This window comes from Mustela nigripes, chromosome 11, assembly GCF_022355385.1.
Source record: "Mustela nigripes isolate SB6536 chromosome 11, MUSNIG.SB6536, whole genome shotgun sequence".
Lineage (NCBI taxonomy): Eukaryota > Metazoa > Chordata > Mammalia > Carnivora > Mustelidae > Mustela > Mustela nigripes.
Genome location: NC_081567.1, coordinates 10,394,498 through 10,409,944, shown reverse-complemented (window position 1 = coordinate 10,409,944; position 15,447 = coordinate 10,394,498). Strand labels below are relative to the sequence as shown.

At 64.1% G+C, this 15,447-nt stretch overlaps 1 protein-coding gene across 1 annotated transcript in view; it reads left to right on the top strand.

Moving 5' to 3' along the window:
- CASTOR2 (cytosolic arginine sensor for mTORC1 subunit 2) overlaps positions 1-15,447 on the top strand; it is a 48,357-nt gene extending 32,910 nt beyond the window's left edge. The window contains exons 3-9 of the mRNA XM_059414733.1: positions 4,289-4,482; positions 4,885-5,017; positions 5,503-5,626; positions 6,311-6,421; positions 6,691-6,773; positions 9,911-10,005; positions 10,106-15,447. Coding sequence (XP_059270716.1) covers positions 4,289-4,482; positions 4,885-5,017; positions 5,503-5,626; positions 6,311-6,421; positions 6,691-6,773; positions 9,911-10,005; positions 10,106-10,171 — 806 coding nt within the window. The 3' untranslated portion in view covers positions 10,172-15,447. The remainder of the gene's footprint in view (positions 1-4,288; positions 4,483-4,884; positions 5,018-5,502; positions 5,627-6,310; positions 6,422-6,690; positions 6,774-9,910; positions 10,006-10,105) is intronic.

The window sequence follows — 15,447 nt, the reverse complement described above, 5'->3', positions numbered from 1 at the left end:
CGCCCCGGGATGTCTCTGCTCCAGGAGCAGGTACCCTCACGGCCCCGTCTCCCCAGATGAGACAAGCTCGCTCCATCTCGGGGCCACAGGCGAGCCAGTGTGGCGACCAGGGACAGAGGAAGGCTGTGGGCGCAGGACCCAGGGGGCCGGTTTTGCAGGGTTAGGTTAGGGTTTGCAGGCCCTGGAAACCCACGTTTGTAGGAATCCTCAGTCCCCTGGGAGGCATCGCGCAGGTGAATGGTGCCTGTCCCCAGCCGGCACCGCCTGCCCCCGGGGTTGCAGGAGGCGGCACTGACAGAGCCCCGCTGACCCCATGAGCCACGGGGTCTGCCAGCCCGCGACGCGGTCATTCGTGGTCGCGGTGGGTGCTGTGCGGAGACCCCGTAGGAGGGACCCTTGCAGTAGTATGCAAGCCAGCAGACTGGATCGGTTAGGAGCCTGAATCGACCTCTTCCGACTTCCCTCCCTGCCCCCGCGGGGCTTCTGGCTGCAGACACTGTGCTCTAGAAGCCCTGGGAAGGGCTCTTGCTAAGTTTTATAGACAAGGAACCTGAAGTGCAGAAAAGGCTGTCGCAGGCCTCTCCGGATGCCTCCAGGGGCCGGGCCGAGGCCGGGGAGAGCAGAAGTGCGGGAATGCGGCCTTTGCCCCTCAGGGGCTTACGGCTCTGGGAGGACAGAAACACAGGAACCAGAATTGCGGTATCAATAGAGAGTGGTACCCAGCCTGGCTGGCAGAAGTGCAGTCCAGGAGGACTCCCCAGAGGAGGCAGTGCTCGAGGCAAACCCAACTAAATGACGAATGAGCCCACCCGGTGAAACCCGTGACACTGGGAGTGGGGAGGCTTCTAGAATGGGGGGGGGGGTCGCTGGGTATGCAGGGGAGAAGACAGGGCCAGGGGGAGCCGGTGAAGGGGCTTATCTGACCGTGAAGGGCTTGCCTGGAGGAGAGCAGAGTGAGGAGGCTGGCGCGGTGAGGATAGAGCAGGAATCAAGAAAGATTCGAAATCTGAATTTACCGGGGACTTTTTCCTGAGCTGCACTGCTAACCAGGGGGAGCCTCACGCTGTATTTAAGTCTGGGAGAACCGGGGAGCTTTCAGCATGTCCCCTTCTGGGAGCTCGGAAGAGGAGACTTTGGGGGAGCTTAGGTAGTCAGGGAAGGCTTCCTGGAGGAGGCCGTTTTTGCTGCCCTTGAAGAGCTAGGGAGGGAGAGCGCATGTCAGGTGGGGGTGTATGAGTAAGTCTAGACGCGGAAGCAGAGACCAGGTTCAAAAAGTCGATGGAAAGACAGGTTCAGATTTAAAAAGGGGTGAGCAGGGTCCATTTGGACCTTGTTCTGAAGGCAGTAGGGAGCCATTGAAGGTTGTTGAGCGGGAGAGAGTCGTCACTGAGGCTGGACTCAGGAAGAGGCACCTGGGGTGAGTATGCGGGAGGCGAGAGGGTGACGTGGGGGCCTCCCTGGGGGAGAATAAGCAGGCTTTGTCCGAAGTGAGATCTTCAGGCCCAGGCTGAGACCCCGACTGACCCAGGAAGGGAACTACCCACAATCTTGAAACCCCGACTTCCCCTGGAGCCGTTAATAATCCCTTGGCCTCTCCCCAGACCTCTTCCGGTGGCCGGAGCAGTCATAGTGTCTTCAGTGTGGGGAAGGGGGCTCCGGGAGGGGGAGAGAAACCGGTGTAAGTGATTCACCCAGCCGGGGCTGAGAGGAGGGTCCGCTACCCTGCGGCGGCTGCGTAGGGGTCTCGCTTCCAGGCCGCCATTCCTGGTCGGCACTCGGGGCTGAACCGGGTACGGTTACGGGAGCGCGGTGTCTCTCGCACGCGCGCTGGTCCCGAGGCAGGGGGAGGATGTCGTCCAGAAGCGACTCCTGGCCTCCCCGTGAGTGCGGACGGGAAGATCCAGGTTCAGATCCATCTCTGCCGCCTGCACGGCTTCTGGTGCTGGGTGTTGGTGTTGCCCAGAGTGAAGGCGGGTTAAACACCTCCCCCTCCTCCTGACCCCAGGACCCTTGACCCTGCTGCGGGCGGGGCAGGAGAAGCCCAGAAACACAGGCTGGGTGGGGCACACAACAGCGGTGGTGGCACGCAGGGACCTGCAGCCCGGGGCAGAGGAGGCCTGGGGCAGGGGGGGTGGGTACCACGAGGAGGGCAGGGGGAGGGCTCTATCCAGCCGCGCAGAGCCACCCCAGTCTGAAGCTGGGGAGTGACAAGACACCGTTAACCTCCATCACCACAGCTCCCAGAGGCTGTTTGTAGAGCCTCTGCTGCGTGCGGTGACAGAGACAAACAACCCATCTTGGTCTGGGAGTGGGTCCGCTTTTCCTCTAGGGACGGGCAGGCTCGCGGTCTCCTGGTCAGCCTCCTGGAGCTCATCCCCACAGCCCCAACAATGGCACCTCGTCCCCCCCGAGGCTTGGCCCGGGGTGCGGATAGGCTCGGACAGGCCTTCCCTCCCCGCCGCCCGCCCCGGTGTCACAGGTCCCAGGGGCCAGAAGCAGCGAACACTGTGGTTTCTGACCGCTGGTCCGAGCTGACCACTCTGTGGGTTCTACCCAGGGCCGAGAGCCAGCAGTGGCTGGCCCCGAGGCCTGGAGCAGGGCAGGCAGACCCATCCCGGCCGACCCGCTCGCTGCCCAGACTGGCCAGCAGTTGGACGGCCCTGAAGTCCTCTGTCCCCCGCCACCTTCAGCCCCCACAGGGTCCCACACCCCACTCTCAGCTGGCCTCAGGCCTGGGCTTCTCCCTGGGACGCATCCAAACCCGCCAAGAAACTCCCCAGAGCAGAGCCGTGTCTGCACCAGTGCCCCTTAAAAATGCACACACCCCAGCGCTTCACTGACTGGAGGGCACATGCCTTCCCCCCTGGACTGGCCGCAGCTTCCTGGCAGCCTCCGCCAGGGCGGCTGGAGCCCGGCCTGGAGTCGACCTGTCCCAGCCTGAAGCTGGCGTATGTCGCCGTCCGCCTCCCACAGCCTACTCTGCCCGGCGGGGATGGGGCGGACTTCGCACAGCCTGTATGCGTCCATAAGCTGATGGACAGCGAATGCCCTGTCCCCACTGGTGGGCCGGGGCTGGGAATGGCGCTCGCTCCCCCCGGGGGCCCCAGGGCCCGATCCTGGGAGGTTGGGTACAGGAGCAAGGGGTGATGGTGAGGCCACCCCCCAACCTCGGGCCCGGCAGGGTGACCGAGCCCCGGCAGAGGAGCGGGAAGGCAGGTGGGTCGGAACGTGGGGCCCGGACAGAGCAGAGGCAGGGCCGGCTGCCCCCGCCCCGTCCTCATCTCGCACCCCTGCGTGCCACGTGCTGAGCATAGACAAGGCCACCGCCCCGCACGGTAGCCGCGCACCACGTGCCCTTCGCAGAAGCAAAATGAATCCAAGTGAAATAAAACATACGCTCTTTTCTGTTGCATTAGCCCCGTTCTTCTGTCGCTCTGAAGCCACAGTGAGCGGCTGCGGTCTGGGGCAGTGCGGGTGTAGACGGACCCCTCCCTTTCTCCGCACAGAGCTCTCTGGGGAGAAGAACTTGGGCTCTTCTCCGAAGGATGCGGGAAGCCGCTGGGTGGTCTGGGGTCGCGAGGAACCTGGCAGCGGCGGGCAAAGGGCCCGTTCGCAAATGCCGGTGTGGCCTCTTGTTAATACGCAGCGACTTAAGACGTAACTGACCCTTCCAGGGCTTTCCCAAGAGGGCCGAATGGACAGGGGCGTTTTCAAGTGTCCAGCGTTAAATACATTAAAACGATGGCCGCTGTCGGGGCTGCGTGGCTCACACCCAGCACACAGGCCCCAGGAAGCCCTGGGCTGAGTGTTGAGCAAGGCTGGACCATCAGGATACCCGGCCCTCAGCGGCTCTTGGGGCTGTCTCTGAACTAGATGGCCAGATTGGGGGGCTCGCGGCATTCTCCCTAGGTCCAGGCCTCTTAGAATTTCAGAACTGAGCTGCTGTTTCTGGGGAGTTTTCCTGCAGCCGTCAGACTATTTCTCTTCCAACACCCACGTAACAGTTAGACCAGATGCTAAAGCCAGAAGCCCAGGGCCCCCTTACCGGTTGGCGCACCAGGCTGTGGTTACTGCGCGAGTGGTCGGCGCGTCTGAGGTCCTCTGAGGGCCTTCCCTGCTCGGTCCCCCCAGGCTGGGACCTCTGATTCCATTCTGCTCTGACAGACGAGGGAACCGGGGCCCAATGGGGGACCCTGGCAGGCAGCCGGCCCTGTCCCCGGCCCGGAAGACCCATCGCATCGCAGTCACAGGCGCGCCTTCCATGTGTCATCCGCTTCCCCCCCTGCAGAGCTGCCCTCCTCGGAGCACCTGAGTGTGGCGGACGCCACCTGGCTGGCCTTGAATGTGGTGTCGGGCGGGGGCAGCTTCTCCAGCTCGCAGCCCATCGGCGTCACCAAGATCGCCAAGTCAGTCATCGCCCCGCTGGCGGACCAGAACATCTCCGTGTTCATGCTCTCCACCTACCAGACGGACTTCATCCTGGTGAGCCAGGGCCCCGCACCCTGGGGCCTTGGGGGGCATCATCTACGGGGTTCTGTAGTCCCCCGTTGTGTGGTCAGCTCAGAGAGAGGTCAAGGGTACCTCAGGGTCATGGCTCACGTGGCCGCAGGGTCCTGGGTGGCACTGCGGGGCTCCGTTCAGCCCCGTACACCAAGTGCTTGTTGCAGACCGTGCCGGCTTGGACCCCGAGCCTCGGCTGTGAGGGCACACAAGGGTGGGGGGGGCAAGAGTGTCTGCTCCCAGGCCGCAGCGGTTCCAGACCCATCCCCCACACGCATGGCGGGAGGGATGGGGGAAGCTGGTTCGGGGATCAGAATCTCAGAGTGAAGGGAGGTGCCCCCCAGGGACCACGGGATGCCAACATCCTCGACTCCCCGTCCGTAGGTGCGTGAGCGGGACCTGCCCTTCGTCACTCACACCTTGTCATCAGAGTTCACCATCCTGCGGGTCGTCAATGGCGAGACGGTAGCTGCCGAAAACCTTGGCATCACCAATGGCTTCGTGAAGCCCAAGATGGGTGAGTTCAGGAGGCTCTTCCGGAGAGACCTCAAGAAGTCCCCAGGGCACCCTAGAGCACCCACAGAGCACCAAGTGTAACACAGAGTCAGACCTGCTCTCCAGGTCTAGCAAGGACAGGGGAAGGGGACACAGCTGGCGATGTTCAGAGGCCACTCCTGACCCATCCAGGGTATCAAGATGGGCTTCCCAGAGGCAGCGACTCTCGAACTGAAGCTTGGAGCCCAAATAGGAGCTCAGCCAATTGGTAGAGGTTAGCACGGGCATTCATTCCAGGCAGCCAGCAAGGCATGTGCAAAGGCCCAGGGGTCTGGCATTGAGCCGGGGAATCAGGAGAGCCGTGAGTGAATGTATTGGAGGCTGGAGAAGGCACAGGGGCCAGGTCCCCCAGAGCAGCTGCTGGCTCACCCCACCTCTTGTCCCGGGCCCTCCCCTACCCCGTGCCACTCCTCCTGGCCTCAGTACCTGCTGTCTTTGCTCTCACAGTCCAGAGGCCTGTCATCCACCCTCTGTCCAGCCCGAGCAACAGGTTCTGTGTCACCAGCCTGGACCCTGACACGCTGCCTGCGGTCGCCACACTTCTCATGGACGTCATGTTCTACTCCAATGGGTACGGCCGCCCCCTTGGACGGGAGAGGCTGCAGGGCAGGCCAGGGAGGCCAAGGGGACACGGCTGTGCCTGGGAGCCCCGGTCTGAGTGGGGAGACACCGAGCTACCCCCTGTCCTGGAAGCTGGTCTGGGGCAGGGGTCATGACTGTACCCCAAAGCCATGCTCTGATTGGGGAGACATCCTTCCTCGGGAACCCCAAAGCATGGCGAAGCCCCAGAGCCACACGTCTGTGGATTCCACCCCCACGCTCCATCCCCGGAGCTCCAGCGGCAAGCCCGGTCTGGTCTGTAGGGGCGCCAGGAGCCCAGGGCTTTTCTGCTTGGCAGACAGTAGGCTTTGCTGCCTTTTTTTCTCGGATTTTAGTGGGGGTGGGACCAGGGACCCCAAGATGTGGGTCAGCGCAGAGACAGAGAAACCCTGTCCAGGAAGGGGCGGGGTGGTCTGCAGCCAGGGCCGGCTGGGTGTGGGGCTCCGGGAAGTATGGTGATCGCCTCTGTGAACGCCGCGGACTCGTCCGCCTCAGGTGGGGAGACCGAGCCTGGGGCCGGAGGTTCAGGGTCAGGATTGGGGCCAGGACTTGGCCGCAGCTCTCCCAGGCCGGGGGGCAGGCGAGCGGACCGGGTGGGGATCTGGGTGTGGTCAGGGTCCACTGTCCGCCTCACCACGCCACCCCCCGCCCCCAGAGTGAAGGACCCCATGGCTGCCGGGGAGGACTGTGGCCACATCCGTTTCTTCTCCTTCTCCCTCATTGAGGGCTACATCTCCCTGGTGATGGACGTGCAGACCCAGCAGAGGTGAGTGGCCCTTCTTACTTACCAACGACAGGCAGCTCAGAGAGCTGGTAGCCCGGGGTCCCTCGGCCTCCCCTCTGGGGCTGGCGGTTGGGGGGTGGGGCAGTGTTCCCAAACGCACTCCCAGCCCTGCTTTCCCGTTCCCCCAGATGAAGGGGGCGCTCAGGCAGGGCCTCGAGACCCCTGATCGTCCCGAGGGCAGCCACCGCTCCAACCCAGGGACCGTGACCAACGTCGGCCTCTGGGGTTTCTCTCTTTCTCTCCTTGTTAAGGTTCCCTAGTAACCTGTTGTTCACGAGCGCGTCTGGAGAGCTCTGGAAGATGGTGCGGATCGGAGGACAGCCCCTGGGATTTGGTGAGCCCCGGGGGGTGCCACAGCAGCGGGCGGGGGCCTAGCATCTGTGCGGGCATTCCATCCGGGCTCACTCACCCTGCCGTGCAGCTGGGGAACTGAGGCTGGGGGGGGCCGGCGTCCGTGGCCCTCGACCGGCGAGTGACAGGAGGCAGGGGGCTCCAGACAAGAGGGCGGGAGGAACGCCTTCAGCCAAAGCAGCCGTACCTCTCCCCGCCTGGGAGAGCGCATTCCTGCCGCTTGTTAGCACGCCGGGGGCCAGAGTCAAACAGAAAAGGAAGGGAGGCCTGGGCGGCTCAGGCAGCTAAGTGGCCGCTCTTGATCTCAGCTCAGGTCCTGGTCTCAGGGTCATGAGTTCGGGCCCTGCTGCTGGGCTCTGTGCTGGGCGTGGAGTCTGTAGCGGAGAAGGGAAAAAGTCACCTGTGAGTCCCAGCTGCTCCCAGGCCGCGGCCGTGGTTCTGATGAGGGTCCTTCACGTAAATAAATGCCATCGCCGTCAGACTCGGACACCCCAGCATTCACCCCGAAATACCTCACCGTTCCTGTCCTGGGAAGGAGCCGCTTCTCCGTAACAATGACCTGACCCTATAGAGGACCTCTGTGGAGATTCCCTAAGAGTCTCGAGCCTCAGCTTCCACAACTGCCCAAACAGCGCCGTTGGCGGCAAGTTTTGTCCACAGGCGTGTTCAGGGGGCCGTGGGGCTCAGGGTCCTTGGGGGTTAGCAGGCCTGCGGGGCACTGATTCGCCTGGGGCCGGGTGGAGGCCGCCGGCCCCACTGTCAGGGATGCGCCAATCAGAAATGATTTCCTGCAGCTAGACCCATTAGACCCCAGAGCTGGAACCCGGGACAGGCTCTCGGTCGTCTCCGGGAAACGGCATCCACAGACCCGGGTGGGATCGGTGAACCCTGAATCCCCACAGACGGAGTGAAGGACATTCCCGACGAAGCCCCGACTGCTCCAGGGGTGATCACGTCAGCCCTCGGACGCGCGTTCCTAGGACAGGAGACGGAGGTGGCAGCATATGTTGACCTGGGGCAGAGGGGCAGTGAGGGACCCAGGTTCTGCCTCCGGCCTCACCTGCCCGTGGACGCACTTGCAGGTCATGGTCACTAGCAAGACAGGACGGGTCCCCCCGACTCCGCTCGCATTGAGGCCAAAGCCAGAGCCGTCCTGGGGGCAGGACAGCAGGCTGCTCTGTGGAGTGCTAGGAAGTGTACACTGAAGGCTCCTGGTCCAACCCTGGCGACCAGTTTGCCTCTTGGCACGGGGGTGGGGGGCTCCTTTGCCACAGACCCTAACGTTTCTCCCGCCCACACTGGCTGCCCGGTGCCGGGTCGTGGGGATCGAGCGCTGGAACAACTCTTCACCAAGGAGGTTGTTAGAAACAAGCATGGCCGCAGGCGGACATCCTAATGAGGAGGATGGTGGGTCCCTCCCCCGGGTGGGGAGCACCCGTGCATGTCTGTTGTACCGGGTGCTCTGCTGTCAGCGTCACAGTTAAAGCCCAAGTGGCCCAGGAGAAGGCTCCCCAGAGAAGGTGACCAGTGGGTACTCCCTGGCTCTCGGGGAGGAGGAGGTAGGACGCGGCAGCCCCTGTCTGCAGCACCCGCGTGGCTCCAGATGGCTGTGCCCGGGGTGCAGGCTCCAGAGGTAGGCAGGGTTGAAGAACCCAGCCAGGTCAGCACAGGCAGAGGGATGGAGTCCTGAGGCCGGCCCGAGGGGTCTGCCACCATGTCTTCCTGTAGGCGGTGGGGAGCAGCCGAGCTCTGGCAGGCGGGGGAGCCGCCGGGGGGCGACCAGGAGCCCGAGTCCTTCACAGGGCTGCCTGTAAGACAGTCATGGAATGTCTTGATGACGTGTCCAGATGTGTCGCCGGCGGCGCTGGCAGCTGCCCTCGCAGGGCGGCGCGGGGTCTGAGCCACCCTGACAGCCGGCAGGACCCTGCCAGGGAAGCAGCTCGCCGAGAATCTGAAGGGTTCCAGACCGGCGGGTTCCGCATGCTTATGAGCGTGCTTTGGGGTAAACGCGGCTTCCCCCAGGACCCAGTGTGCCCGGTGCAGGTGGCTCCGTCCTCACCCGGGCTCTGCTGCGCGCGCCCTCGGGGCTTCCTCTTGGCCACCCTGTCATTCTGCAGAGTGCAGGTCTCCAGCCTTCCGAACTGACGTGACACGGTGTCCAAACGCGCAGTCGGGAAAGCATCGTTCTCGACTCCCGTCCCCAACCCCCGTTTCTGTTGGAGTAGCTGTGTGCGTAGTGAAAGGATTTGGGGAGACTGCGCATCCCCACCACTCGGTGGCACTGGTGGTCACCAGATGCCGGGCTCGCCCAGCCGCCACGGGCCTGCGTGTCCAGCCGGGAGCCCCGGCAGACTGAGCGGAAAGCAGGAGCCCAGAGTCACCGCACAGGTCCAGGGCTGGGCCAGGGAGTGAAGGAGCAGAGGAGAGGCTGGAAGGGATGGCAGTGGGGTGCCGCAGGCTTGCAGCCCTGTCGGTTCCCGGGCTCCAGCCTCAGAATCGCGCGGGGAGCTGGTGACCCGATCAGGACTCTCCCACCCAGTTGGGAAAAGGCATCATCGTCAAAATTGGAATAATGGATTTGGGGGAAACCACCTGAAAGTTTGGAAGGGGCTGTGTTGGTGGCAGAGTGGTCTTCAGACCCTGGAGGTCTTCCTGGAGGAGGAAGCTTTGAGTGGTGCCTTCAAATCAGGCAGGGAGCCGGGGGTGAGGAGGGGATACACCCCCGCTTTGGAGGTCTAGAGGGAGGCAGAAGCCCCATTCCCGGTGTTCGCAGGGAGGAAGTGACTTGACCACCGTCTTCTGGCTAGAAAAAGGGTCAGAGGGTGACAGGGAAGAGAGCCTGAACCCACGTCCTCCCTCCGGCCACACGGGCTCCGGCTCTGTCGCGGAAAACTCGAGAGGTGGTAGGGACGGGGAGCGGGGAGCAGACAGAGAGTTCAGCTCTGTGGAGCCCTGCAGACAGACGAGAGTCCGTTGTGGGGGCGCGGTGGGGGGTCAGAGAAGGCTCCTGGGGCGGGGGTCAGAGCACCAGGGAATCCTGGCGTGGCATCCGGGACCCCGCGTGGTGGGCGTGGTGGGCGGCCAGGCCTAGCTGAGCGTCGTCCCCGCCTCTGTCCCCAGATGAGTGTGGCATCGTGGCGCAGATCTCCGAGCCCCTGGCCGCCGCAGACATCCCCGCCTACTACATCAGTACCTTCAAGTTCGACCACGCGCTGGTGAGTGTCCCGCGTAGACTGAGCGGAAAGCAGGCGCCCAGAATCTCCGCAGGGGACGCCCGTGCGGGGCTCACGGCTCTTGCCTCCCCTGCCCTCGCAGGTGCCGGAGGAGAACATCAGCGCCGTCATCAGCGCCCTGAAAGTCAGCCAAGCAGAGAAGCACTAGGGGGGCCTCCCCCCTCCTCCCTGTCCGCGCCCCAGGCCTGGGCCCGGCCCTCACCCTGAAGATTCTTCTCGCAGTATTTCTCAGACTGGAAAATCGGCCCCAGGGACCCCCAAGAAGGGGCCTCTGGGAGACGCTCCCGATCGCTTCCCCTGCCAGGCCTGGGGCGCCCAAGCCAAGGCCTCCCCGTGCCCTTCCTGGAGCCCCCTGGCCCTCCAGAGAGCCCCTAGTCTCCTCCTCCCCCCGACTCCTCCTCCAGAAAATGAGGTCCCAGGGAGCTCGCGAGCCCGCCCACCTTCCCCCCTGGCCTCGCCCGCAGCGGGGGGCGGGTGCTGAAGGAAGCAGGGCCCTCCTACGAGACGAGGGGGTTCCGGTTCTCGTGTCATCTAGGGGAGCTGGCCGAGCAGGGCTGAGTTCATGGAGCCCAGGGAGGCCCCCGTGAGGACCTGGGCTGGATGTTGTGGTCGCTGGTCTCTGGTTCCATCAGCTCCGGGCTGGTTCCCGCAGAGTGGAGGCCAGTGGGCGGCCCCTGGGTCGCGTGCTGGGGCAGCTGGGACAAGCCTGGGTGGGCCCCGAGCTGGGGAGGACCCGCGCCGCCCAGAATCTTGCCTGCCATGCACAGGGTCTGTGCCCCAACTCCCAGCAAGACTGCCAAGGGGGCCCTGAACAGACCCTCCCCACTGTAAGCGCTCGCTCCGGGGGGCGGTTCCCGGGAGACCCACCAGCCTGGGCCGTGGGCGCCCGACCCCTTTTGCTTTTCCCTGGACCCTACCTGGGCAGGCAGAGCCTCGGTTTCCCCCAAGTGGGGGCATCCCCAGCATTCTGGACCTGGGGTTTCTTGGGTCACCCCCACTCCCCAGCAGTTGACTAGACCAGCACAGGCCTCCCCTGATATCCTGTCCCCTCCCCCGCCCCACTTCTGGGGGATGCGGAAGGCCCCTGCCCCCAACTCACCTGTCTGCCCGCCCCTCAGCTGGGGACTGTGGCATTAATGAGTACTTGACCTGGGGGGGCAGCTTATCTGAGCCTTAACAGAGAAAACTGTACCGTACGTTTTAGTTTCTTATTTAATATATTTGCGCCCAGGCTGCGGTTGGCGGCAGTTTTCGGGGGATGGGGCCTGCTCAGTTCCGTCAGGGGGCCCAGGGGCTCGGCATCACTCAGCTGACGCCCAAGCAGGAGAATCGGGGGGGTGTCCCAGGAGTGTGGGCCTCTCTTTGGAGCAGGAAGTGGGCCACAGAGTCTGTTGCAAGGCAGGAGTCCCCCCCCCGCCCCGGGCAGCCCCACTGACAGCACCCAGGGCGCTGTGGTCTGTGTGAACATCAGAGGGGACCCAGAGGCCACGGGGCGGTGGCAGCCAGGTGGCAGGCCAGCTGAGGCGGTCTAGTACCCCTGCGAGGCTGACCTGGGAACATCGGGTGAGCCCCCGCGCCTCCCCTCCAGCCGGGGGTGCTTCCCAAGCGAGCTGGACCAGAGGGTCCCTTGAGGCCCGTGTCCTTCCTGGTGTTCTCAGACAGCGCGGCTGAACTGCCGTTCCCGAGAAGCTCAGAGGAGAAAGGACAGTCCCTTAGGCGAAGGGCTTGTGCAAGCCCCAGTCCCCTCTACTCCCAGCCTGAAGACGACCTCTGAGCCCCGGCAGCCCACCACGGAAGAGCCGTGGGTCTGGATCCTGGACGCGCTCAGGGCCCAAGCACTGATTAGGAACCCTCTTCTTCTTTTTTCTTTTTTTTAAGTTAATTCATTTTGCACAAAACTCGAAAACAACCAAAACGTGTCCACTGTTTGCTGGCTCCAAACCGGGGGGTGGTCGCGTGGGCAGGGAGAGACCCTCGGGGCCCCCTCTCTCTCCTTGGAAGGCCTCAGTGTTCCGTGGCCCGTCCTTCCAGACTCCCGTCGGGTCTCCTGATGGTGTCCGCTCTCCGCCGGCCCTCCCTGCCCAGCAAGTGTGTCGGCGCCGTGACCCCAGAAGCGTGTGCTGCCCAGACCCCCCCGAGAACGTATCGATTGTACACACCTATAAATACTTGTGTTTTATGTCGATATAGATATATACTGTAAATAGCACATATACTTGAGCAATATATGTTAATATATGCTGTGGGCACGCACACGCGTGTGCGCACGGTGCGCAGACGCCGACCCCGCTGTGTGCGCGCGTGTGCGGGCGCCGGGGCCTCCGCCCGCCGTGTCCCCGCCGCACACGGGCACGTTTCGAGCCACCGTGTGTTTTTCAATCCAGTTACGCAGGCAATACGTTAGCGGAGAAGCCGGGGCTTGAGAGCAAAACCAAACCAGCAGCCCAAGAGCGGAGCCCCCGGGGCCCGCCCCCCCAGTCCCCCCCGAAAGCTGGATTCCGTGCCATCCTGCACCCCCATTTCCATGGCCGGGGCCCCGGATACCCCCGTTTGGTCTGGGGGACCCTGGTACGGAGGGAGGAGAAAGGCCGTCTTCCCATCGCCCTGAGCCCGAAGACCTGGGCGGTGGGGGGGTCCCGGGGCGTTCCGACCCAGCCCTCCACCCGGGGTCCCCCACCCTTCAACGTGGCTATTCCTGTGACGTTTCACCCGCAAGCTCAGATACCTCAGGCTCTTCTCTCAGGCCTCCTCCTGCAGACGAGCCCCGTCTAGCCAGGAAAAGGACCGATGTCGGTGACCTTGTGCCCAGGAGGGGCTGGGGAGGCCTGGGCAGGAGCAGCCGCCCAGACCTTCCCCTTCCCCAGTCTCCCCCCGCTGTCTGCGTGACCGTGAGGAGCACAGTCACAGGGACTTGGTCTCCAGAGTTGGAGGGGGGAGAATGCCCCCCAGTTTGCATTGTGGGGGGGGGGGGTCTCCAGACCCGCAGGGCCAAAGCTGTCCTGGCTCTGGGTGGAGGGCACGTGGCAGGGGCAGGGAGATGGGCTCCTGAGCGAGGCTGCCGAGAGGTGGGGTGGGCTCTGGGCGTGTGTGGCTTGGTCTCTGTGTCCCTTGCCAGCCGAAGGCCACCCCTGCCCATCGCGTGCTCCATCCCTGCACACTACAGAGAGGAGGTGGGGAGAGGGGGAGGCGTGACCACCCCCTTCTCTCAACCCCAGTTATAAAAATCTGTCTCTGAGGTTCAGCCCTCAGCATGGGCTCCTCCGGTTCCCCAGAAACCCCTTCCTCCCTCTGCCCCCGCCGGGGGCTCGACAGGTCAGAGGTGGGCGGGGCCAGCCCTGCGCCTTCTTTGGGGTGGGGGAGGGTCTCCAAAGCCCAGAGGCACACATCCAAGCTAGAGAGGTGTGCGGACTTCCCCACCCCGGGATCCGAGGGGTCCCGAGTCTCCCAACCACCAGCTTTCTCCCTGCTCCACCAACTGCAGGCCACGGGCCCCTGGTGGGACCCACAGCCGCCCGCCGTGGCCTCCCCCATGGGGCAGCATGGCCTTGGTGACCAGTGCCGGGTCCGGAAGAAGATGCGTGGTCTGGCGAGGCTTGTCCCCTGTGAGATGATGGAGGATGAGGGCCTGGAGGTCAGGAGAGAAGGTTCTGGTTTGATGGGTAGGGTGAGGCCCCTGTCCCAAGCCAGGGGCCTGGTGGTCAAAGATGAACCCACCCCTGCCCCCAGCAGCCCCTCCTGGCCGCGTTTCTCAGGCTGACCATTAGGGGGGTCCCTGGACCACCTTTCCGGGCCTCTGGATCTGGACGTGGGGACAACTTGGGCCCTTCCCAGACGGGGCTAAGAGGTACCTCGAGGACCTCCCAGGAGACAGCAGAGCGCTCCTGTGCTCTGTGGCCGAGTTTCTGATGCCACTTCCCGAGTGAACCCCGGGGGGAGATGGGGTAGGAAGAAACCCCCCGGTAGATGTGTCCCCTGTAAGCGGGGGCGGGAGGGGACCCGCCGGTCGTGGCGGTCACAGCCGCTGGGGAATGGAGCAGGCGGTTGGCTTGGTGAGCAGAGCTTGAGCGGGAGGATAATGGAGTCTCCCCCCACTTCACACCCCCAAAGAAGGGAGCTTCGGCTTTTCAGGTTTTCCCAGATGCTGTGCTGGGAGAGGGCTCGGCCCGGAGGGGCCGTAGCCTCCCTTGAAAGAGGCTGCAAGGCCCTCAGCCAACCAAGATGGCCCCGGGGAGGGGGGTCCTGGGGCGAGAGGCCCGGGGGTCTGAGGGCGGCTGAGCCCCACTCCCCACTCCGGATACCTGTCCCTGGTCCCAGAGCTCCCCAGGCTCGTTTTTGTTTTTTTTTTTTTTCCTTTCATTTTCAAATTAGAGGCCCCGCAAGGGCAAGCTTTTTTGTCTCTCCTGCTCTTTCCTTAAGCCCTGGGCTCCGAGGACCAAGGCCAAGGCCAGGCGGGGCCCGGCTACCAGGAGTGGCCCCGGGACAGCGGGGGGAGGCCTGCAGCCTGGCCCTGTGGCCTCCGGGGGCAGGGAGGCAGTTTGAGGCTCTCGGTTCAAGGCGGGACAAGACCCGGAGCCCGGACGGTGTCGTGTGCTGGGCCCCGCGTGCGCGATGTCCCGCCTGCGAGTGTGTGAGCAACCCCGGGACCCACCCGGATCCCGGCGACGTGGGCTGCACGGAGTGCGGTCGGCAGTGTGTGGGTGGCAGGCCTCACCCGCGGGGCTGCCCCGACTTCATTAAGCCGCTCGGAGGGGGCGGGGCGCGTCCCCCGCACACAGCACTCGCCAGGAGAGGCTTCGGGTGCTGGCGCCCCTCACCTGAGGGGGCCCCTGGGGTCCCAGGGCAGGGAGCGCAGTTGGTGGAGGCGGAGAAACAGGCCAAACTCGGGTCCCCAGAGAGAGGTCAAGCCCAGTGCATTTTCCAGTCCTCTGCCTCAGTTTACCTCCCCAGAAAACCGTCCAGGAAGAACTGAGCAGGGTTGGCTCCCCAGCGGGGGCCGGGGGGGGTGGGGTGACTGACAAACAGAATCCCAAGTCCTCTTGCTCTATGCCAAAATTATTTCCGTTATCCTGAGTTGGGGGCGAGCGGACGGTGGGCGCGTGACGGGGCCCTGAGGGGCCTCCACCCCGCGCAGGGGGGCCTCGCCTCGGGGATCTGGCCCTCACCTGGCATGTCCCGGGTCACCAGCAGCCGTAGCAGGGGCGCGTAGATCCGTCCCAAGTTCTGGGGCGAGGGGGAGCACGGGGCCACCCAACGCCCCAGGGCCCTCACGCTTTTACCCTCTTTGTCGAAGACACACAAAACCCTCGAGATTCATGTACTGTATGACGGAGAGAAAAAAAAAAGTACCTAATGTCCCCCCCCACCAAAAAAGACAGTATATTTTGTACTTTGTAAAGTGTTCATTAAAATGGAGACAAAAATGGA